This window comes from Urocampus carinirostris, chromosome 2, assembly GCF_059441175.1.
Source record: "Urocampus carinirostris isolate Australia breed hairy pipefish chromosome 2, RoL_Ucar_1.0, whole genome shotgun sequence".
Lineage (NCBI taxonomy): Eukaryota > Metazoa > Chordata > Actinopteri > Syngnathiformes > Syngnathidae > Urocampus > Urocampus carinirostris.
In genome coordinates, this window is record NC_142350.1 from 5,270,861 (window position 1) to 5,296,069 (window position 25,209).

Genomic DNA, 25,209 nt, shown 5'->3' on the forward strand with positions numbered 1-25,209 from the left:
ATGTCAGGTTAATTGGCCGGATCAAATTGTCCCTAGGCGTGAAAGAGCGAGTGAGTTGTCTGTCTCTGTGTGTTCTACGATTGGCTGGCAACCAGTTCAGGGTGTCCCCTGCCAACTGGCCGAGGATGGCTGGGATGGGTTCCAGCACCCCCGCGACCCTACTGAGGATAAGCGGTGCAGATAATGGATGGATGGATGGATCACAGCCACATGGGTGCCGTGCATTTATAGTGAAAGGAGCCATAGAAAAAAGCCACCTTGCATGACACCGATTTGCTCTAGTGGCACTCAATAATAGTCAACTAGGGATAATGGATCGTGGCCAATACAGTTTATTACAATGATTTTCACATGTTTTTGAAGTTTTCCCTCACAATTACTCAGATTTTTTTTTTAAATTTGAATAATCCTTAAAATGATCAGAAAATGTCTGCGAATGGATCCTGGCTTTTTTTTTTCTTCTTTTTTTTTTGTTTTACTATGTTCTAACTTTCTTTTTGTGAGGTAGTGATTAAAATAAACACAAACATATTAATACTATTTATTTATGTCAAGTAATAATTAAAATGATCAAAAATATTTAACAGGGGAACCATTTTTTTCCACTATGTTCTAACTTTTCTTTTTTTTTTTTGGTAAAATATTCATTAAAATTAACAAAAATATCTTTATAATTTCTAATATTTTCATAGTAAAATAATATCTAAAATGAAATTTATTGTCCTATTAGGGGAGCAGTTTTTTGCTATGTTGTAAAATAATCCAGTAAAAAAATGTTTTTTGTATTCGTAACATAGTAATTAAAATCAGACTGAATGAATGTTGTGGAATTTTATACCATATTCAATCTTGATTTTTAGGGGAGACTGGGTAGAAAAACTCGGGAGGGTGGGCCGTGGATTGGACAACAAGATCTAGAGTACCATAAAGAAAACGCTTGATGAAGAAGGTCTTGGGATGAGGAGGGAACTGAAGATAAGTCTTGGGAATGTAACAATCTTGAGTAAGATTCAAAGACGAATCAACAAAGTAGAATAGGAGGCTGGATAATTTATAGTAGAGGTTGGCTAATTGGCTGATTAGGAGCACCTTGTTAGGGGAGTAAAGAAGGATAACGGGAAATGGGGTAATGTTGCCATCTCGTGGAGAATGGGGAAGGGCTTTAAGCACTGGACCATGACAACTACCTTATGAGCAAATTACTATTACATGAAAAAAAACATTCATCTGCTGCCACCTACTGATGTGGATGAATATCACAGTTACTCATCTGCAAACAACAGCATAATTTTTTTTACAAAGATAAAATTGGGCAATTTCCTGCGGCACACTGCTAAATAAACAATGGTCTAGTAGGCTTTTCCTGGCATTTTTTGCTCACTGTGATTTTCCACAATGAAGCCAAATGAAGTCAAAATTTTCAGGCGTGCAAAAAATGACGGCGGGAATACGTGCGTCCTCAGCGGACTGGCGGCAAGGTGCCACTTTTCACAGCCACCACTTACCAACTGGACCCTTGGCCTCGTCCTCCTTTCTCCTCCTTTCTTCTTTTCGTCATTTTCCTCATCGCGCCTCCTCCTTGTTCACTTTCACCTCCGCAGCCTTTTGAGGAAGGTGCAAAAACCCAGCACAAGAATTCAACTCGCTCTTTTTGTGTCCGGATAGGAAAAAAAGAAGGATGCTACAGTTACTCGGATGCTTGGCTTGTTTGTTGCTGGCGTCTGTTGTCGATGCTGACGGTAAGGAAGGCCGCTTTCAACAATTAGAAAATTCAATAAAGTTAGGATTCCGTATCAATGGGATTGACAAATTTACTTGTCGTTTAATTTTATTTAAAAAAGTCATATTTCTAACTGTGATTGATTTGCTTGTAATTCTTTGATAAATTATCTACATTTTAATTTTGCATATTTTTCCCTCAATGATAAAACAATATTTATTATGCTTTTTAATAAAGTCATGATAACTAAGAAATTGTGAGAAAAATCCAATTGTATAATATTTTAAAGATCTATTTTTTACCATATTGCACATGTTTTATATAACCAACAACTTTCAACATGTTACCTAGTGTTTGCTATGTTTGTGTACTGTAATGCTAAATGTATTCGATCCTGGAAGGCGGATTACCACTTATGAGGCCCCTTCTCAAGGTTTCTTTTTTCCTCACGCTGAGGTTTTGAGTTTTTCCTTGCCCGCATTTTGGTTTAAGATCAGGTGATTGTGTAATTGTAATCCTGTGCAGTCCTTTGAGACATTTTTTGTGATTAAGGGCTATATAAATAAATGTGACTTGACTTGACTTGAACTATATTTTTAAATGATTCAATTAATTACTAATTGAATTAATAATTTTTCATCAATGGAACATTTTTATTTTGTTGTAAAATTTGTTTTTACAATTATATTTAACTCCATTCAAATTAATTTCATATAGAGATTTTTTAAATATTATATTAAGTAAATAAAATACATGTATATATTTTTTGAATACATTTTTAATATATTTTCATATTAAACAAGTTTCCTATATACACAGATTTTAATATTTTAATGTTATATTTTACTTTTTTATCATCACATCAGTTGGCTTACAAACTATAAATATACTAACTATAAATAAACTATAAACTTTAAATCCCCCCAAAAAATGCTTGCTATTTTCTATTGTTGCTTTAAATTCAGATTTGTGCTATATACATACAGCAAGATAGCCAATGTTATATTAACATCAGAAAAAGCCTATCATGAGTTACTTTTCATAGTGTTAATTTAGAAAATTGCACATCATTGTTGTTGCGCTAACACTGCTTGGTGTTAAAAAAAAAATGACACTGTACAGTTAAAAAAAAGTTACATTTACACCCGTAACTCTTTTTGTGTTAATTTAAAAGCAGATTCTTTGAGATGTATATGTGTTATCTATCTATATCACGGGTATCAAACTCATTTTCAACAGGGCCCACGTCCGTGCAATGGTTGTCCTCAAACTTATAAATATAACTAAATGTAATTAGTATGTAAAACAAATGTAAATACTCCTTCGTGTAAAAAGTCAAAATTTACTAATTATTGAAGACATAAACATGACTGTTGCATTGAAAAAAATGCCACCACACTTATCTAATATGTTATAGATCGAATACAGTAATACTTGTACATACAAGCTACTCAATCGACGAGACATTCGAGATAGTCAAGTCATTTTTATTTGTATAGCCCTAAATCACGAAGAGTCTCAAAGGGCTTCACAGATTATCACACTATATTACACAGACTATTTTTCAGCCGACGAGGAGAGTAGGTTATTCATATGCTATGGAGTAGAAGTGAGTTTTAAGTTTAGATTTAAACATTTCCACTGAGGTTGCAGATCGGATCTCAGGGGGAAGAGCATTCCACAGCACCGGTGCCCGGATGGAGAACGCTCTCGAACCAGCAGAACACTTCTTTGCTCTTCTCTCAAGCAATAATTTTGCCCGACCTACAAGAGAAAATTCAAGTTACAAGAATTTCCAGACATTATAACTGGAGACCGGGGCTTTAAGTCATTTTATTATTCTCTTATTTTTCTTATTACTATTTGAACGAGTCTTTGTTGATCAGGAAGACGTGTTTCATAGTTTTTTTATTATTAACTTTTGGGTGGCCAGGATCAAATTAATTAGTTTTCAGTTATATTTTATTAGGAAAATTTGCTCGAGATAAGAGTAATTCTAAATATGAGCACAATCCGGAAACCAATAATTCTCGTGCAGAATCACTGTATAAAAATATTCATGGACGTTTTTAAGATAATTTATATCTCAGTTCTACTGTTTGTCATCAATCTGTAATTACTGGCGTGTAGTGGTGCCGTTCTGTCACGTTACAAATATCGTAGTCGAGAGGTGTTGTGGGAAATGTAGATTTTGGTCAGAGAACTATTTTGACCTGTTGATTTTTAGACGCTCGGACATTTTAAGCTCTTGCGGGCCAGATAAAATGATGTGGGTGGGCCACATTCGGCCCGCAGGCCATGAGTTTGACACCCGTGATCTATACAATAATAATGTGAAAAAAAATCCTCTTTCGTTACACCAGGTCGAGTATTTGTGGCAGATATCGGAAACTCGACATCCAGTTTTTGGGCCGAGCAAGCTTGCGCCGGGCACCATGCCCGCTTGGCATCAGCGTCCGAACTTCGGCACGCCGTGGTGGAGTGTTTCTTCTCCTCGTGTGCCCAGGGTTGGCTTCGAGGAGGCTCTCTCGGGTAAGCAAAAATAAAAAAACATTTTTCATCTGCTCCTCAAAGGGAACGTGACGAGAGAAAAAAAAAAGAAAAAAAAGGTTCTGACGAGGATGAGGGAATTCTGAGCAAGGGTGTCATGTAAGCATCTGCCGCTATGGCAACAGGATACACAAGAAACAAGGGCACGTGATGGGAGGAGGTCACTAAATGTTTGATGTTATTTCTTCAGCTATTTCAGTAGCTGCTAACTAACCTTTTCAGTTGAGTTTTTTTGCAAGTTATTCACTTTTTTTTTACATATTGTGCTCCACTGTTACGTTATTTCAAGGATCACAATCATGGTGTCCCTAAATAGATCACTAATAATGGGTCATTTATTTCTAACCTTATTTACCCTATTTTGACCCTACTGATAATTGCAATGTCTTTATAACATAGTAGTTACATAGTAATAACGGTGTAACAACACAAGTTGTTTTTTTTTGAGAAGTGCATTTGAAATTGGTAGCCCTTTGTGCTAATCAGTGACAAAAAAACAAAAGCTTGATTTGTAACCTATTTTAGCCTATATCTACTCTACTTGTCATAATAATATCTGGTAGTAACATAGTAATAACATAACAAAGTAATAAAATACGTTTTTTTAATACATACCAAACTGGTTGACTTTCACAGGTATCATTAACCAAAAAAAAAAAAACAAAATTAGTTTGATAACCTATTTTAGCCTATATCTACCCTAACTTGAATAGTAACAACCTGATAGTAACAAAGTAATAATATAACATAGTAATAACATTTTTTTTAAACTACATAGCAAACTGGTAGAACTTCATGGTAATCAGTAACAAAAACACTAAAATTAATAAATGAATAAATGAAGAAATTGATATGTAACTCATTCTACCCTACATTCACCCTACTTCGGTACCGTAAATTCCGGACTAAGAGCACACCTGATTATAAGCCGCACCCACCACATTTTAGGAAGAAAACCGATTTTGTACTTACACAAGCCGCACCTGAATATAAGCCGCATGCGCCCACATTAAACAAATGATAGATAGAATGTAACACAAACACAAAATTAACCCAGACCCGACTTTAAGTCCCGCGATTGAAACTGAATATCCCTTCATTAAAGTTCACAGTCCGAGAATCGCAGCCGGCAAAATTTACGGAAAATGATACCGGTACTTAAGGTTTGATGCAGACCGACAGAGTCCGGGTCCCGTTAAAAGTAATCCAAGGAAAAAAGTGTATATTTCCAAAGGGTGGGAAAAATATATATCCACTATTATCCGCCGTGTCCACAAACACTCACCTTTACCAGTCCCCACTTCCTGTCAGCCCGCATTTGTTACCCTTCTTTTTAATTCGTCCATCCAAAACATATCAGAATAAGTGTCCAAATAAATACAAATAAATACATTACAAAAATATACAGTCGCAAATACATATTATACATATTTACAAAGAAGACAGTACACCGAGAGAGTTTTCGAAGCTTTAATAATAATAATATAACTTTCATCCGGGCAGTTAATGGTAGCAACACGCCCGCAACACAGTAAACGGGTCTGTTAAAAAAAACATACGGTACTTGTGAAAATCACGGTAAACCGTCCACATCTTCCTCCTTAGGGCCCGGTCACACAGCCGAAATTTCTGCCTGTGAAGCGGACGCTATTGAACGCTTTGAGATCGCCATACAGACGAGATACAGCAGTGCTTCACACGCGGTTGGCAGCGTGAAAAAGTTTTGCGCTGCTCAAAACTTTAGGGTACGGTCACACAGCCTTTCACGGGCGTATCGAGGCTGAATCACGGCCAGAAATTTCTGCCAGTGAAGCAGACGCTGTTGAACGCTTTGAGATCGCCATATAGACGAGATACAGCAGTGCTTTACTCGCGGTCGGAAATTCACACGAGGTTGGCCGCGCGAAAAAGTTTACGCTGCTCAAAACTTTTGCGCTGCTCAAAACTTTAGACCACGTGTTAACCGTGGGCGGCACACGTGGTACACACGAGGCAATGACGCGGAAATGATGCGGAACGACGTGCTATGGCCGCGGCCAGGGCGTGGTTACAAGTGGGTAGGACACGAAATTTCAGCGGGTAATTGTGGGTGGAGCACGGTCATAGCATGTTCTGCGCCTGTATCGCGGTGTTATTACGTGAAATTAGCATGTTACGCGTGTGACGGTCAATCGCCTTTCTCCGCGTATATACAGCGCGATTTGCCGAGCACACGTCAGTTGTGCCCTTGACGTCAAGGGGTGAACATGGATCCCCGTCACCGTAGTGACCTCGTCTTAATCCATTTTTATTTCTTGACATTTCTTTTCATTTCATAACAAGATAATAAAATAAAAATGAAAAACTATTACAATAATAAGATATTGGCTTCTTCGGTGCCATAGCTTGAAATCTTGATCTTCACGGGACTGTGTCTTGAGCGGTTATGATTTCTACAGCCCGGTGTTATGCCGAGAAATGCATCCCTGCCGAGATTTGCATCCCCTCGCTACTACAACCACTTTTACCTCGTTTTATCTCACTTTTAGGGAATGTAATGGCGAACATATAACCAAATCCACTTCGTCTTGCATTTGTTGGGAATGTAATACAACTTAAACCATTCCGTCTTTGTTTTTGTTGTAAACGTAATCGAACGGTAATGCACACCGTATATAAATCACTTTTGAGAACTGTTATGCACTCTACCGTAAAGCTTATTATGCAGAAATAAGCTTTATGGTAGAGTGCATAACTGTTTCAATACGAGTGATTTGAATAGAAAAAGGCAAAATAAACATGTTACCTGCTCAAAAGTGATTTGTATACGGCGTGCATTACCGTTCGATTACATTCACAACAAATACAAAGACGGAACGGTTTAAGTTGTATTACATTACCAACAAATGCAAGACGAAGTGGTTTTGGTTATATGTTCTCCATTAAATTCCCTAAAAGTGATATAAAAGTGAGATAAAACGAGGTAAAAGTGGTTGTAGTAGCGAGGGGATGCAAATCTCGGCAAGGATGCATTTCTCGGCATAACGCCGGCTCGGCAGCTTTTATACCCGTGGTCCACACGAGAAAATGACGCGGAAATGACGCGATGAGGAAGCGGAACAGTCGCCGGCGTCTGTTTTGCGGGCATACCACCGATGAACAGCGGGTTGGCCAATTTTGCGCATTTTCCATCGCGGGCAACCGCGGGCAAAAAAACCCCGCAAAATTTTACCCGCGATACAGACGCTTCTGTGTGATCGGGCCCTTAGAACTGAAGCCATTAAAGTCGTCTTCCTCAGTGTCGTATAGACGTCGTCCCACGCTCCCGCTACTGCAACCACTTTTACGTACCTCGTTTTATCTCACTTTTATATCTGTTGATTATTTGACAGTTCGTTTCAGCATAATCAGCTTCATGGTAGAGTGCATATCAGTTTAAATACGAGTGATTTGAGTCGAAAAAGGCAAAATAAACACGTTACCTGCTCAAAAGTGGTTTATATACGTTGTGCATTACTGTTCGATTACATTCACAACAAATACAAGACAGAATGGTTTAAGTTGTATTACATTCCCAACAAATGCAAGACGAAGTTGTCTTGGATATATGTTCGCCATTACATTCCCGAAAAGTGATATAAAAATGAGATAAAACGAGGTAAAAGTGGTTGTAGTAGCGGGAGTGACGTGTGCGCGCTCCAGCGACAGAGGATGCAATTCTCGACAGGGATGTATTTCTCGGCAAAACACCGGCTTTTCGGAACCCGTTGGTGATGGTGGAGTTTTTTATGCTGCCACACGCTGTCAGGATCCACTGGCAGACTTGCGAAAAAGTTGCCATTCGCATGCGGCCAGTTTTAGTGAAGTTGCAGTCTTCTTCGGCGCATATATTCCACCGGTCTAAATCTTACCTTTTGTACTCGAGCGCCGCTGGCGGCTGTTAGAAAAATTACATAAATTGGCCGCATCACTGAATAAGCCGCAGGGTTGAAAGTTTGGGGAAAAAGTAGCGGCTTGTAGTCCGGAATTTACGGTAATTACAACCTGGTACCAACACAGTAAAAACATAAGTGGTTTTCTTAGAAATACATACCAAACTGGTATACCTTTGCTGTAATCGGTAACAAAAACACGGCAATAATTTGATTTGTAACCTACAGTGTTTCAGCCTATATTCACCCTACTTCTAATAATAACAACCTGATAATAAAGTAATAATATACTTCTTTTTGGGGAGGAAATACATACAAAACTGGTAGACCTTAATGGTAATTAGTTAAAAAAAAAGCACACATTAGATTTTCATCCTGTTTTAGCCTATATTAATCATTTTTCCAATACTACAATTTGGTTATAACATAGTAATAACATATAAATAATAACAAATAAAATACATATCAAACTCATAGCCCTTTGTGCTAATCAGAAATAAAAAAATAGCGCAGATAAAACTTCTCATTTATTTTCGCACATTTTATTCCTTTTCTAATAATTTAAAGGATGTAATTCCATGGTAATAACGTAAGTTAAAAAAACATTAGATTGGTAGCTCTCCATGCTAATCAGTAACATGAAAATAGGGCAAATTTGATTTCTAACCTTTTTTAGCCTATTTTTATAATAATTACAACATGGTAACATTGTAATATAATGAGTAATAACCATTTTTAAAAAAAATTCTGAAATACATATGGAACTGGTTGTGTCTTCAATTTTTTCTCTTTCTCTTTCTTTTTATCTTGCTCTCATTCACTGTCTTTCTTTCTGTCTCTCTCTTTCTTCTTTCTTTCTTTCTTGATTTCTTTCTCATTCTTTCTTTCTTCGTTTCATTTTCTCTCTTTTCTCTCCCTCACCCTCTCTCTTTCTCTTTTATTATCTGGCTTTGTCTTTCTTTCTATCTCTTTTTTTCTTTATCTCTCTTTTTTTCTTTCTTTCTTTCTGTCTGTTTTTCTCTCTTTCTTCTGACTAATTCCAATAATAAACCTGGTAATATCATTGTAACGACATAGTAAGTAGTACAAGTAATTATTTTTTTAGAAATGTATATCAAACTGTGTGCTCTTTGCACTATTAAGTTGCAAAAATTAGCGCTTCGCTTGAAAAAGGCTGAAGACCCTTGGTATATAGTTTTTAACGAATATATCTATTTTGGATGCCCTCTGTAGACAAGATAAGCAATCGTGTGCTATCAATAAAACTACCTATGGTGTATCTAATATAAGTTTTGAATGTATTTATTTAGGAAGCCTTTAAATGACAATAATAGCAGCATGTGTGTTTGAAAGGACAAATTGGGGTCAAATGTGACACCTAAATTTTGGACTGAGTCATACCCTTTAGACCCTACGTGCTGGCCATCTAAATTTTGTACTTAGTTTTTGAGAACAAGTCACGGCATTTAAATAGACCAATAACTAACATTTCGGTCTTTTCAGAGTTAAGGCGCAAGAAGTTGAGTGACATCCATTCTTTTATCTCAATTTCAATTTTCAATTTCAGCAATTTTGACCCTTCTTGCAGTATTGGAACCAAGAGTCTGCGCCCTCTTGAAAGTGAGACAACAACCTTTAACCACTTAAAATATTCAGTGGCATCAGAAAAATAGTCAACAAATAACATCAAAAGAATCAATTTGAATGATATAGTTTTTTTTTTTAATTTGCTTCTGCTAAATTGGTTTTGGATTCATTTTTATTGCATTATTGTTAGAGTGCACTATTCTTCTTTACTGCATTATTATTACTACAACTTGGGCCAGTTTTTCTAAGCACCAGATCGTAATGATTTTTGATCGTAATGATTTTTTTGCCTATTCATAGTGATTATCTTTTCTCTTTTTTCTTTTCAAAATCTATATATTACATGTTTTACCCTTGAGTGTCATGTCTAATCTTGTTGCATACATTGTTGTTATTAATGATGATAAAGACAATTCTAAATCTAATTCAAATTAATATAACTCAAATGCACACCAACAGAAAACAAACTACTGAACTAGAACGACAACAAAAAACAATTATTGACGTTTTTTGTTAGTATTTTTAACAATTTGCAAACTTTTCCGGCATGTTTTAAAAATGACGATGAAAAAAAAGAATATTTTTCAGACTGGATCTGGATGAGGTGAACACTCACTTTTGGACGCAACCCAACCCAATTTTAGACGTTTGTTTCTGGACAAAATCGTGTCGTAAAATGGACCAGACGGTTTTTATTCATGGATGTCCGTATATCTCATGCTTAGCCAGTTAGCTTTTTCTATCGTTATATAAAATGTTAGTAAATCAGCACAATTGACCACAGATTTAATCACTGGCTTGCTAATTAACAAAACCTAATATGATGTCCGTTAGCATCCCTCCTTCTTCTTTGAAACGATAAAAGCAGCACAGGAAAATTTCCTCAAAGAGTGGGCTAACACTATATTAGCAAGAATAGCACCAGTGTTTTGTTTTATTTTTGTCGAATGCCGTAATGTCACGGCAGAGGCTGATAGCAGACGTACGGATGACAACGGGAGGTGCGAAACATCGTGGGGATGTGTTATACTGGCACTGCCGGGAAAAGTGCGTAATCAGAACCCGATTTAGATTTGGTTTATTCCCATATTTTTGTTTTCTTTTGTCAATGCTAAATGGTCTGTATTCAAACAGCGCTTTTTAAGTCACTGAAGACTTACCAAAGCACTTTACAATGTGCTTCACACTTACCCAATCACACACACACACACACACACACACACACAATCACACACTGCAGTTGGTAAATGAGGAAAAAATGTAGTTGAACTGGTAAAATGTACATTTTCAAGTAAAGTATTGCCGTTCAACTACCAAAAAAGGTACGCATCCCATAATATTTTACTTCTTTTACATTTTGAGAATTATTTTAGTGGGGCAAATATACTTAAAAGACAAAAGAAAGTACATTTTTTGTTATTAATCTTGCTCATTTCAACTAGTATTTAATTTTACTAAGAAAATCATGTTAAAAAAATACTAATACAAATACAAAACCAATACTTTAAATGAGAACAATTACCGTATTTTCAGACTGTGAGGGACACCTAAAATAACATGAATTTACAATAAAATCACAGGTGCACCTTATAATCCAGTGAGCCTTACATATCATAACATGTTATTATATAGGATCACCCTTTAGGAATGAATCATTAATTTAAGTGGTTTTGTAAATTTAGTTTATCTTTTATGAAGTAAGGTATTTTGATTGTTAAATATGCGCAAACTGCATTTTTGTCGAATTGACAGTCTGTTAGCTTCTCCAATAGTTAGCTCTTCCCTTTCAAAAATAAAAAAAGTTAGTTTTTTTTTGTTAGCTTCTTAGTTAGCTTATCTATTATCCCGTGAGGTACCAATTAGCACATTCGTTATTTTTCCTAAAGGATTTTATTTCTTGTAGCTCGAAGTTCTGATGAGCACACTTTTTAAAATCTTAATTTTTGTTATATTTTCAGTTAGCTAAGTTAGCCTAAGAGTTACCAATTAGCACGTTCATCATCTTGAGATAAATTTAATACGTCACTCAAAATTCTGCCCCAAAAAATGTTCGCTTTTTGTTACCCTGTATCTGACCAAATAGTACGTTTGTTAGCTTGAGGATCTGCTTGCTATGTTTAATGAATTGTTACTTCAAATTCTGAAAGAAACAAAAACAAATGTTAACTTTTGGTAGCTTCTTAGTTAGCCTGTGAGGTACCAATTAGCACACTCATTAGCATTAGAATTTTGGTTGATACATTTTTTTCAAATCTCACTCAAAGTTCTCAAGCAAACACACAAGAAATGGTTCTTGTTAGCTTCATTGTCATCTAATAGGTTAGCCCGTGACTTACCAATTTGCACTATAATTAGCATGAGAATTTGCTTCCTAAACTTCTTAAAGGAACAAAAAACATGTTAGTTCTTGTTAGCTTCTTAGCAGGCTAATCAATTTACCTGTGAGTTACTAACTAGCATGTTCATTAGCATTTAAATTTGCTTGATAAATGTCATCCATTGTCCTTCGAAGCTCTGAAAAGAACAACAAAAAAAACATACTTCTTCTTAGCTTAATAATCCATGTGAGTTAGCAATGAGCATCTCCATTAGCTTGAAAATTTGCTCAATAAATTTCTTTCATTGTTACTGAAAAGTTTTAAAAAGAACCAAAATGTTTTTGCCTTTTGTAAGCTTACTAAGCTAATCCATTAGCCTGTGAGTTACCAATTAGCATGTTTATTAGCATGAGGATTTGCTTCAGTCCTGTGCTGGCCATCTAAATTTTGTACTTAAGCCTACGTTCACATGCGCTTGTAGTCTATGGCTCACACTAGCAATTAGTGTTGGATTTGAGAGCTAGACATGTGTTTCTTTGCCAACCGGTGCCACGATAAAGCCACGCCGCATTACTCCCTGATATGCCGACATAATATTTTCTCAAGGAAATCCGGTTAACAGTGTGTGAATGTTTGTGCAGGAGATACAGTCTACAATCGGTCCTACAAAACATGTTCAGTTGCTTGTAGACCCTGTAGTTAATTTCCTCGAACAAAGTAGCCTCTTTTTTAGTGATAGTGTTTAATATTTTACCACAAAAGGTTATTGTAGCCTTGTGTCAAGCTGAATCTAGTTCGCTAATGCTAGTTAGCTAATGCGAGCTCGGTAATTGGGGCGGCAGTAGCTAAGGAGGTAGAACGCTCGTCTTGGGATCAAGGGATCCCAGTTCGAATCCCGGCTTGTCTGTGTTACATGTCGAAGTGTCCTTGGGTAAGACACTGAACCCCTAATACCCCCAATAAGCAGGTTAGCGTCTTACATGGCTGCAATACAAGACCGCTATTGGGAAATGTGGAGCACATTGTAAAGCGCTTTGGGAAGTCATCGACTTGAAAAGCGCTATATAAATGCAGATCATTTCATTTCATAATTCCGCTTTAAAACAAACCAGACTTACTTAATCTTTGCTGATATGTAAGCTGACTTGCTAATACTAGTTTGGTAATGATACCTCTGTACTAACTCAGAAATAAGTAGTTAACGTTAGCAGATAGTGAGAGTAGCTACTGAAAAGGCTGGCAAAAAGTAGCAAGAAAAAGCTGAATTTGTCAAGCGTCGGAACCCTGAATGCAGCCAAATTGCTAACATGAGTGGGAGGAAAAGGAAACAGTTAATTAGAAGAGACCTGAATCACGGGACTCAACAATTATTATTTGCTGGACAAGATGTGGAAGGTTAGAGATACTGAAGGACGAAGCAGTAGAAACTAACAATAAGAGCTGTTGGCGAGCCATACCCTTCAGACCAGGAGTGTCAAACTCATTTTAACTCGGGGGCCACACGATAGAACAAACATTCTGTCGGGGGCCGGACTAGTAGATTAAAGAGAAAGAAAAAGAGAGATAAAGAAATGAGAGAAAGAGGGAGGGAAAAGGAGAGAGGGCAGGAAAAGGGAGGAAAAAAGGAGAGAGCGTGAGAAACAAAAGAGATAAAAAGAGAAGTCGTCAGAGAGGGGAAAAGAAAGGGAGAGGAAGAAAGAAATCCAAAGAGAAATAGAAAGACAGAAGGGGATAAAAGAGAAAAGAAAGCGGGAAGGGTAGGAAGAGAGAAAGAGAAAAGAGAGAAAAGGAAAAAAGTTAGAGCAAATGAAGTTAAAAAGACACAGAGAGTGAAAAAGACAGAGACAGAGAGTGGGAGTAAAGGGGTAGGAAAGAGGGAGAAAGGAGGAGAGAGAGAGAGAAAGAGAGAGAGAGAGAGGGAGAGAAATATATACAGTATCTTTGTGAGAGGAACCTGGTTTTGGCAACATCAAGTTGACATATTTTAACCTGCAGCTTGTTTTTCTCTTGCGCTTCTCTGAGTGTTGACTCGCGGGCCGGATTCAATTCCTTAGCGGGCCTCATCTGGCCCGCGGGCCGCCTGTTTGACACCTGTGCTTTAGACCCTATGTGAGTGGCTAGAGAAGGAAACAGTGGGGGGAGTTGAAGAAACCTGGATTACGGGACTCTGCAACGTTTGCTTGCATGGCCAGCTGTGGAAAGATCCAGCAAGTATATACTGTATAACAATAGCGGCTAGTGGCTATGTGTAAACTGCAGCTAAGTGACTTATGTGAGTGGCTAGAGAAGAAAACTGTGGGGGCGGGACATGGAAGACACCTGAATCATGGGACTCGATGACGTTTGCTTGCATGACCAGCTGTGGAAGACGCAGCTAGCTTTGATTACTTGGAGTAGCTAACCATAACAGTAATGGCTGGCTGTGAGCCATAGCCTCCAGCCAAGTGGCTTATGTGAATGGCTAGAGAAGGGAACAGTGGGGAAGTAAAGTGGAAGACACCCGAATCACAGGACTCGGCAATATTTGCTTGCATGACTAGCCATGGAAAGACGCAGAAAGCTTTAATTACTTGAAGCAGCTAACAATAACAATAGCAGCTAGCGGCAAACTATCGCCTGCAGCCGAGTGGCTTACGTGAGCGGCTAGAGAAAGAAACAGTGGGGGGGAGTAGAAGACACACGAATAATGAGACTTGGCGACATTCGCTTTGAATGACTAGCTGTGGAAAGAGGCCGTGAGCTTCAATTACTTGTAGTAGCTAACTATATTTATTAGCGGCTAGCAGCGAGCCATAATTTGCAGACAAGTGGCTCACATGAATGGCTAGAGGTGGAAACTGTGGAAAAAAAGGCAAATGTGCTTTTATTCAAAGAAAAAACATTGTGTTTTTGCTTGATACTTAAATCGTTGTTTTAGTTAAACAAATACATGTTTTTCACACCAAAGGGGTCACTACATAACACACTCATTTCCTTCCAGGACCACTGTGTGCAACTATGTGGGTGGCTCCCTTAAAGCCGTGGACGTGAGGACGGAAAACGCCACAGGCGATACATCCAGCTCCAAGGCATTCTGCATCAAAGACAAAGGTCTGTAGAACGATAGAAAAGTAACAAACACAATTAAAAGCAGGGCTCTCCATCCTTTCTCAAGCCTCGAGGTACTTTTGGCTACTTATTAGGACAAAGAGCAACCAGTTTTGTGTCATTATGTCATTACCAGGTTAATTATTGGAAGTAGAAAAAAATAGAGAAAAAAGACAGTCAAAGAGAGAGACAGAAAAAAGAGATGGAAAGAGAAAGCAAGAGAGAAGAAAAAGAAAAAGACAGAGGGAATAAGAAAGAGAGAGTCAGAAAACAGGAGAGGGAGGGAAGAATAATGGAAGAAAGAAAGGGAGAGAAAGAATGGGAGAGAAAGATAAAAAGAGAGAAAGAGAGAAGGAAGAACAAAAGAATGAAAGAAACAAAAGAAAGAAAGAAGGTGAGAGAAATGGTAAGAGAAGGATAAAGAGAAAGAAACAAAAGAAAGAAAGAAGGTGAGAGAGATGGTAAGAGAAGGATAAAGAGAAAGAAACAAAATAAAGAAAGAAGGTGAGAGAGATGGTAAGAGAAGGATAAAGAGAAAGAAACAAAATAAAGAAAGAAGGTGAGAGAGATGGTAAGAGAAGGATAAAGAGAAATAAAGAAAGAAAGAAAGAAAGAAAGAAAGAAAGAAAGAAAGAAAGAAAGAAAGAAAGATAAAGAGAGGAAGCCAAATGAAAGGACGAAAGCGAAAGCAAAAGAAATAAAGAAAAGAAGGGGAGATACATAAACAGAAAGTAAGACAGACAGACGGACAGACAAGTAAAAAATGTGATTGAATTGACTCAGTCATTATGAAAAAAATCACTTACTAGTAAATCACAATGACCCAGCACTGGCAATCTATTTTCAGAACAATCCCGCGGGCACCCCAGTTGTCCTCAGGGGGTTCTCTGGTGCCCGTGGGCACCACTCTTGAGACCCCTGATCTAAAGTTTTTGGGTGTTTTTTTAACAGGCGTGCCATGCGGGGACCCGCCCTCTTTCCCCAACGCCCGCCTCCAAGGCCACGGCGGCTTGGAATTGGGCGACGAGCTCCTTTATTCTTGCGCGCCGGGCTACGTTATGCCAAATGGGCACAGCGCCTTCAGCTTGCTGTGCGACAGCTGCGGAGAGTGGTACGGACTGGTACAGATTTGCCTTAAAGGTATGGGGGGGGATTACGCAAGACCAGCGTTTTTCAACCAGTGTGCCGTGAGACCTTGTCTAGTGTGCTGCTGGAATTTGCCCAATTTTAACATTCCAAAAAATCAGGCTATTATTCAGTATTTTTGATATCTTCAGACGAGGAACTGTAATAGTCATCCATATCAGTAGGTGGCAGTAGATTTGTATCTACTGCTCAGTAGCCTAGATGGTAAGGCGCCCGCTTTGAGACTGGGAGGTCGGTGGTTCGCGCCCCGGCCGAGTCATTCCTAAGACTTAAAAAGTGGTCGGCGGCGCCCTCTGTTGGCTGCGGCTGCATCGGCTCGCTACAACGGGTCAGGTGCAATCGACATTTCGTTCTGTGTACATTGTTACACAGAATGACAATACAAGGAAATTATTATTATTATTATTATTATATACTAATTATCAGCTCATGAGGTAGCACAGTACATTTATAACTTAATTTGTTCAACAAAGCGGTTTAAGATTGCACTGTAAAAAATAAAAATATAAATAAAGTACATCATTTTTTTTTATTTTAAGTATTATTTTCTTCTTTTCATATCCTAATTATCTGCTTATGAGGTAGTACAGTGAAATATTTGACATAACTTCATTTTCAATCATTTTCGACGGATGGTGTGCCTCAGAACTTTTTTATAAATAAGAGTGTAACTTGGTTCAAAAAGAGTTGAAAAACATTGCGGTAGACCCCCGGGATATGGCGACCCCACCTTATAATATTTTAACGTTTCGGTGTGGAATACCCTTATTCCGGCTTCTTCCCCACTATATGACATCGACAACAAATGATTTTTTTGTGCTTTAAAACTTAAAACTCACTGTCTATTATTGGTCGACGTCATACCAGTTGCTGGTTTGCTATTGGTTACCTCCCACAATGCCTTTCCGTCTTTATATTTAGTTGTGAATCTTGTGTGCTTTGTTGAGACTTTGGAAGGTGATACAATGAAGCATTTTTTGTACTATTTTCATCCGCTGTGAAGGCTTTCAGTGATGCTAAAAGGAGATTTAAAAACATGATAACCATGGAAAGGAAGATTGCGATTATCGAGGAATACAAGGCAGGCAGGCTAAGTTACTTGGCTGTAACCAGTCGATGCTTAGCAATAGAATACTGTGTTTTTGTACAGTATTTATACACGGTATTGTGAAAGCTCACAGTGATGCTAAAGGAAGAAGCACAAACAGGGTAACCATGGGAAAGAAGCTTGCAATTATCAAAGAACAAAGGCAGGCAGGCGAAGTTGCTTTGCTGTAACCAGTCGATGATCAGGCATGCAATACTAGATTTTTTTTTCGACAATATTTATACGCTATGTAGGCACGCAGTGATGCCAAAAAGAAAAGCAACCATAAAACAAAGCTTACTTTGAACAGAAAATATGGAGAAAGCACACCAAAGGGCTTACCTCACTAAGTTGCTCGGCCATTACAATTTTTTGTATTTATTATTTGCTATGCGTCCCTAAGCTTGCAGTGAAGCTAAAGGGAGAAGAAAATACATGATAACCATGGAAACAAAGCTCGCAGTAATCCCAAAATACAGAAACGCAGGTCATTATTCTCAGTATTTCCATATTACCATGTTTTCATCAGCCGTACTGGGAGCTTAACTAAGCATAGGTTTCTTTACCCCGCTGAAGGGCAATTTCCTTTCCATCCCAACCTCAGACCCTGTTTCGGTGGCATATTTCCTGCCACTTTGAGGGAACAATGTCGCCCTTGTGAGTTCAAATGAAAAAGGGTTGAAGTGGCACCAGGGTGATACATGCCGTGGCATGGCCCTATTCGCAGCCGAAGTAGAAGAAGGAGTGTAAGAAATGCTTTGAAAGCTGAGAAGAAGTAAAAAAAACTGCTTGAACTAAAACCAATCAAATGTTCAGAGGTTTCGATATTTTAATAGGGATAGCTTGTGACAATGAGAGAAAGGGAGGAATAAGTAACAACCGTCCCATTTCATATTACGGCCTTTGGTAGAAATAACTTAAACCAGATCGCTACTGTAGCTGCAGATCAGTCTGACAAATGGATCAGGAATAATCTTTGCCCAGGTTTCAGTAACTTATTTGTCTGTCATTTTCTTTTTGTAGCGGGCAGGGCACGGTCAAAGGAATTCCCAATTTCTAAAACATACTAAATGTGAGAAAATAGTACACCTTTTTTGAATAATATCTAAATAGATATATGTCATTGGTACATTCCAATCATTTTCTGAGATAATGCATTTTGAAGACAGTCTGTTTCATCTTGGACTTCCTGAGCTCTGACGTCATGTGAAGAACACCGGCACCCTACAAAGCCAGTCACCCTATTGGTTTTCATGTTCACTACTGGAAAAGGGTTTTAAGCCAAGATTTTTGTCGTTTTTGTGATGAAAGGATAGGTGCTATGTGGCAGGTGGGTGCGGCAATGGGACAACAAATGGCGTGCAGCCAAAATGGGGCGAACTGTCAAAAATAACACACTGAGAGCAACCATGGGCTAAGCGAGCCGTGACACAACAGGCTAGCTGACTGCAATAGAGGACAAACCTGGAACGCTGGCGGTAGAAGGGACCCAAAAATATGCAGTAAGCAGCCAGGATAACCACGAACCGGGCCGGGAAAAAAAACAATGAGCGAGCTAGGCTAGCCAGCTAGCCGACTGTTAACGGTGCTAAGCTAAACCAAACAAAACTTGAAGCATTCGGGAGCCTGCACGCTACTGAAGAGCTATCTGGACTATATTATATTGATTGCAAGACAAGCGGCAGAAAACATGAGGTGAAAAGTCACAATCACATACCTAAGATGAGGCGAAGACAAAAAAGGAACGCACGCTGTACACAACGGCAGATAAACTTACCCTTTGATGATCAACTCGGACTAAAAAGTTTGAAGTACCCCGGCAAAGTTGTAGGTGGTAGGCAAAGTTCCAATTACTTGTAGCTGAAATGAGTGCTATGTATTTGATGACTACTACAATTGCCGTCTGTTTTCTATCGGGGCGCGCAGCTTGTTTTGGTTTTCGTCATCATCCGATGACATCACAGCTCTAGGAGATATGAGGTCAAACAGTTCACATTGAAGATTTATTCCCCAAGATCTATGGCGCATGGAATATTTTGGAACATATCTGCATGATTGTGGGGAGGAACAATACACATTCTGAGCCTAATTGACAAAAAACATGTCATCAGTGATTGAGGGCACACCTGACTTCAATTACTTATTCAAAATTGGTGATAATTGCGGGCGGCACAGCGGATGGGTGGTTGGCGTGCAGCCCCATGGTGCAGAGGTTCAGGTTTTAAGTCCAGCTACTGCACTATCCCCGTGTGGAGTTTGCATGTTCTCCCTGTGCCTGCCTGGGTTTCCTAGGGGAACTATGGTTTCCTGCCACATTCCAAAAACATGCATGTCAGGTTAATTAGCTGGTCAAAATTGTCCCTAGGCCTGAATGAGCAAGTGAGTTGTCTGTCTCTGTGTGCCCTGCGACTGGCTGGCAACCAGTTCAAGGTGTCCCCTGCCCAAAGATATCTGGGATGGGCTCCAGCACCCACACGACCCTACTGTGGATAAGTGGTGAAGATAATGGATGGGTTTCAATTGCTCTTTGGATCTCCTTAACCAGAAAGTTGAATAACTTTGTCCTCCCCCATCCGCCATTGTTTACTTTTTTAAAGTGGGCAGGGCAACTTTAAGCGACTCATCAGTGATTCGGCACACAGCTGACTTCAATTATTTGGTGAAAATTGGTTTCAAGAGGGTTCAGTCACTTATTCTTCCCCATTCTGTCATTGTTTTCTCTTTATAGTCGGCAGGACAACTTTAAGTCGTTTATTGGGCAAAAACTGGTTTCAATGGTCATTGAGGCTCCTTGAGCAGATGATTCAGTTACTTAACAACCCCTACCCCCTCCTGTCATTGTTTGTTTTTCATAATAGGCAGTCCAGCCGTAAGAAAATCATGAGTGATTGAGCACACACCTGACCTTAATTGTTTGGTGCAAATCAGTTAAAATTGCTCTTTACGGTGGAGCTTCCGTTACTTATTCCCCCTTCCTTAGGTTTTTTGCATATCATCCTCTTTAAGATATGGATACCTATAAATGTTTGGCAAGTATTCATGGTATGCTTGGTCAGAAATTGTTTCAATTGCTGTTTGAGTCTCCATTGGCCGAGTGTTCAGTTACTTATTCCTCCACCTCGTCATGCTATGCTTTTGATTGATTATCTACTCAAAGTTTGTTTCTGGATGAGTGACATGTTCTAAGTAATTTTTAACAATCTTCCAGAACTAATCGTCGTTCTGTCCTTGCAGACTCGATTGACTTGACTTGGACGACAAAGACAAGTTAACAAATCCTGATACAGTTGTCATTTTGTCCTTGCAGACTCAACGGAGACTCATGTAGATTACGAAGACCAATTTACATATCCTGATCCAAAACACCAAACTGAAGACGATGGACTTGCGCAGGATCACAGAACCGCCATAGACCCGGAAGAACCAAGAGACCAGGAGCAGAGAGATATCACCTTTGAGCAAGAACAAGAGGATAGAAACCCGGCTGTACAACAAGAGGTGGATGTAGACAGTGTGGACTCTAAAGAAACGAGGGAAGGTAGCGAACAACCAGGAGTTGTGGTCTCGGTTGAGCATCTGGATTGGGGACAGGAGGAACAAACGACAACCACAGCGTCTACACACCCAACTATGTCCCTCTTGTCTCAAAAACATCTCTTTTGGTTTCCTTCCGACGCCTTTCAGGAACAGAACCCAGTCTCCATCAACCCTGTTACCCTTACCACAACTCCTCGCCCCTCCGGCAGTCAATCCGAGGAAAATCTCAACGACCGCGGTCAAGTGACTCTTGTTCACGGCGACGGGAGTCAGGTGGAGCAAATTCCAATCCAGCAGAAAGAACTGGACCACTACGAGGACCACCTCCACGATCACTACGACATGGGTGAGAATGAAGAGGTTCATTACGGAAGCCGGAATGAAAGCTCGGATGAACACGCAGTCTACGAGGACGGCAGCCATCATCAGAAGAATGCAAGTGGTTCTGAGGAGCATTTGGACCCTGAGGATCATGGGGACAACGTATCTGAAAATAAATCTGATCACGGTGAGGATCATAAGAAACAGGATGGACCAGATGACCATGAAAAACATGATCGTGACGAGGACGTTGAACACTACGACCGAGACCACGACGAACAAGACCATGACGACCACAAGAATCAGGAGGACCTTGATGATCAGGAGGGCTATGAGGATAAGGAGCACCTTGAGGATCATGAGGACTACGAGAATCTGGAGGACCACGAGGATCAGAAGGGCCACGAGGATCTGGAGGACCACGAAGATCAGGAGGACCACGAGGACTACGAGGATCAGGAGGGCCACGAGCATCTGGAGGACCATGAGGATCAGGAAGACCTCAACGAGGAAGATAACCACGAGGAAGATGAAGGGAACGACAGCCTATCCGAACATGATAGCCTTGAAGACCTTGACGACCATCGTCACCAAGTCCTTATCCCCGACTCGAGGGAAACGAGCCAAAACCCCACCCGAGATCACGTCGAAGTCGCCACCACCACGGACGAGACCTGGCTGGACGGACACCCGGTGTTAGGCCACACAAATGAGGTCGAAGACCTCGTCCCTGAATTGACCGTCCCGGACAACCCTTCCTCTTCCTTTGATTCGCTAGACTATGACACCCAACAGGTGGTCCCCACTAACTCCTGGCTTCTGGATTTCACCGAACACCCCTTCCCAGATAGCAAGGATGGCAACCACGGGGCAACGGGAGACAACCCCCGACACAACTTACCAGGTAAAACTGGGGAAAAAGGCAAAGTAGAAGGTGAGAAGGGTGAGACGGTATGCACCGGGGAGAAGTGTACGCCGCCCAGCCCCTCGCGCCGGGGCCCTATTGTAGCGGCTGTTATTGCGGCGGTTTGCCTGGTGGCAGCGGCCGTGATCTTGACGGTGTGGTGCTACCGGCGGCGGCAGCAGAAAAGCTCCGAGTACAACATGAACGGGAAAGGACAAAGTGGACAGCACATGGAAATGCAGCAGAAGGTTTAGGGAAGGTACACCAGGTGTGCTGGATTCTGGGGGTTTGGGGATACCAGGTATACTAAATTTCAGGACGGAGCTTTTGAGGGTACACCAGGAGTGCTCTATTTTGTTTGAGGAATTTTTAAGGTTACACTAAGAGGTGGTGAATTTCAGGGGGAGTTTTTGATGGTACACCAGGCATGCCAAATTTTGGCCAGGGGTGCTTTTGAGTCTACACAAGGCATTCTGAATTTTGGTAGGTGCTTTTTATGATACACTACACGTACTGAATTTCAGGGGGGGATCCTTTAGAAGCATATCAGGCGTAGCAAATTTCACGGGAGCTTTTGAGGGTAGATGTTGTGTCCAATTTTGGGGGGATGCTGTTTGAAACACAAGGTGAGCCACCGTAAAAGGTGAAACAAAGTGGACCCTCTGAAGTTGTTCCATTTTGATGAATTGTTCGGTATATTTTAGCAAAAGGCTAAGCTAGCCAGCGGTGCCTTTCGGACAGAACTCCGGCCGGCTTATCACCATTGTAACAACTTGGGGGTTAAATTCGACATTTTTATTTCAGCATTTGTTAGATTTGGGGAGATAGAGAGGGTCCAGTTGAGGTTTATTAACTGTTTGCATATCAACAGTAGCTACCTGCTTAATTGATTGTTATATCTATGCTTATTAGCCCAAAATGGCTTATACTAAAATAGCATTTAAATAAAAAGTTTTAGCTAAAATCCTTCCGATTATCCACTGGAATCAGAAAAAAATATTTAAACAAAAAGTTAAATGTTAGCCATTTGACTCATTTTAAAACATTTGACATTTTCTTTGTCCTTTTTATATTCTAATTTTGGTGTTAACACTCAACACATTTTTTTGCCGGGAGAATACAGATTCCCCCCTCCCCCAAATATAATCACTTTCTCGGATTTTTGTCGTTTAAACTTGTGTACAATTATTTTTTGTTTGTTTTTCCGTTTCATTTAGCTATTATTAAGTGTTGTCTATTTTGAATCGAAAATAAAACTAACGACACAGTAGAAGAGAATGTTGAGTTTTGTGGAAAAAAAAAAAACACCCGGGGTCACAAACATAAGGCCCGCGGGTAAACCATAACCCCCCCAAATAACTTGAGTAGCCTGCAAACACAAACTAGCTCAACAGTGGTGGGCCATTGCGATTTACTGGTAATTTTTGTTATTGGGCCTGTTTTAGCACTACTGCTAATAATTACAACCTAATAATAACATGACGGTGACTCTTCCCGCTAATCAGTAACAAAAGAAACAGTTAATATCAAAACCCTACTTATAATAATTAGCCTAACGTCAGGTTCAAAACGATGTCCGAATGAAACAAAAGACTTTTGAGTTACAATCAAACTCGTTTATTTAAGAAAAGCAAGCACATTGAAACAAGGCAAAATTGCGTTCTTGGTTTGCTATGAAATAATCCCACGGACTGAAGCGTGAGCCTCTTTCTTATACCGTTTCATAGACTTCTGATTGGAGAATAGAATAAAACACTTGCACGAAAGCGCATTCTGATTGGTTTAGACAGGAATCACATATTTAAATGCAGTGTATAATGTTGGTCGCTAGATAGCGTGCCAGTAAAATAAATTATACATCACAGCAGTTCATAGTTTGAAAATAAATAGGAGTCTTAAGAAAATTACCAGTGTCCTCATAATTGTAGAGAAATTGTTCCTTTGGCTTAGGAAGCTTATGCTCTTGTCCTTAGCCGAAAGGAGTTATGTGCAGATAGGGAGCCCACCAGTGGCCTCCTAGCTGTAGAGACAATGTTCCTTTGGCTTGGGAAACCTAGTCTCCAGGCCCTGAAGGCGTTTGCGAAGTCGTAAAACCACACACTTATTGCGCACTATAGAAATATAAACGTAAAAGTATATATTGGATAGAATATAGTATAAAATGCACATTTAGACCATAATTCCCATTACACCTTACTTTTATCAATTACAAACTGATAATAACATGGTAATAACATAGTAATAATTTGACTGGTAGCCTTTCGTGATAATCAGTGACAAAAAAGGTTGGTGACCCCAGTTCTAGACTGTTCTTACCACAATATAATTGAAAACACAGACAAAAGCATTAATTTTCCTATTTTTGCTTCTTTTGGATCACATTTTTTTTGTATTTTGAAATTCTGTTAACCCTACATATTAGATAAAAGCTATCAATAATAAATGGTAGTAGGATGTTTTTGTTTATTTTTCCTAGGGTAAAAAAATAGGAGAATATGTTGAAATATTTTTAAGAAATGAGTCTTTTTTGCACATTGTGGTATTTTGCTTGATATTATTGTTTATACGTTTGCTATATTCGCGTTTTGTTTTTTCTTCATGACTTTTAATCAGTGTTCATAATGGAAATAATTAATCATCTAAAACGCCGAACAGTCGCTAATAAAATCTTTCAATGTGTCACCGTGATGATGAATGTAACAGATGATGATATTTACTTGTTGGTGTGATTATTACTCACGGTAACGATTCAGAGTGTGCGTAATGTGTATTTCAAGTGTGATATATTGTGGTATAACATAGAAATAGCAATAAAATGTACAGTGTCTATTTGTGGAGAAAGAAGGGAGTGGGTGAGGTCTGTTTCTGTTGTTTTTAGCATCTTTTGTGTCCTGTTAGCTGAAATAAAATCTGAAAAGTAAGATTCTTTATTGTTATTACATTATATTACAATCACAAAAAGTGCCTTAAAGTGAAAGTGTGTAATAATGGCATGAGATTGTACACGTTTTCTAGCTTGGTAATGTGTTGTCGATCTGCTT

General features: G+C 39.2%; 1 protein-coding gene across 3 annotated transcripts; it reads left to right on the plus strand.

The window, feature by feature from the left end:
* The first annotated feature begins 1,678 nt into the window (after positions 1-1,678).
* susd5 (sushi domain containing 5) lies at positions 1,679-25,134 on the plus strand. 3 transcript variants are annotated; one of them, XM_088328514.1, is made up of 6 exons: positions 1,679-1,739; positions 4,084-4,252; positions 15,067-15,176; positions 16,125-16,313; positions 20,714-21,664; positions 21,779-25,134. In XM_088328514.1, exons 1-6 carry the CDS (start codon positions 1,679-1,681, stop codon positions 22,420-22,422), a joined length of 2,124 nt encoding a protein of 707 aa, XP_088184640.1. In that variant the 3' UTR covers positions 22,423-25,134. The 3 variants fall into 3 exon arrangements, with proteins under 3 accessions (XP_088184640.1, XP_088184641.1, XP_088184639.1); XM_088328515.1 differs by having other exon boundaries at positions 20,714-21,513; positions 21,673-25,134; XM_088328513.1 differs by having other exon boundaries at positions 20,714-21,426; positions 21,457-25,134.
* Positions 25,135-25,209: the final 75 nt, after the last annotated feature.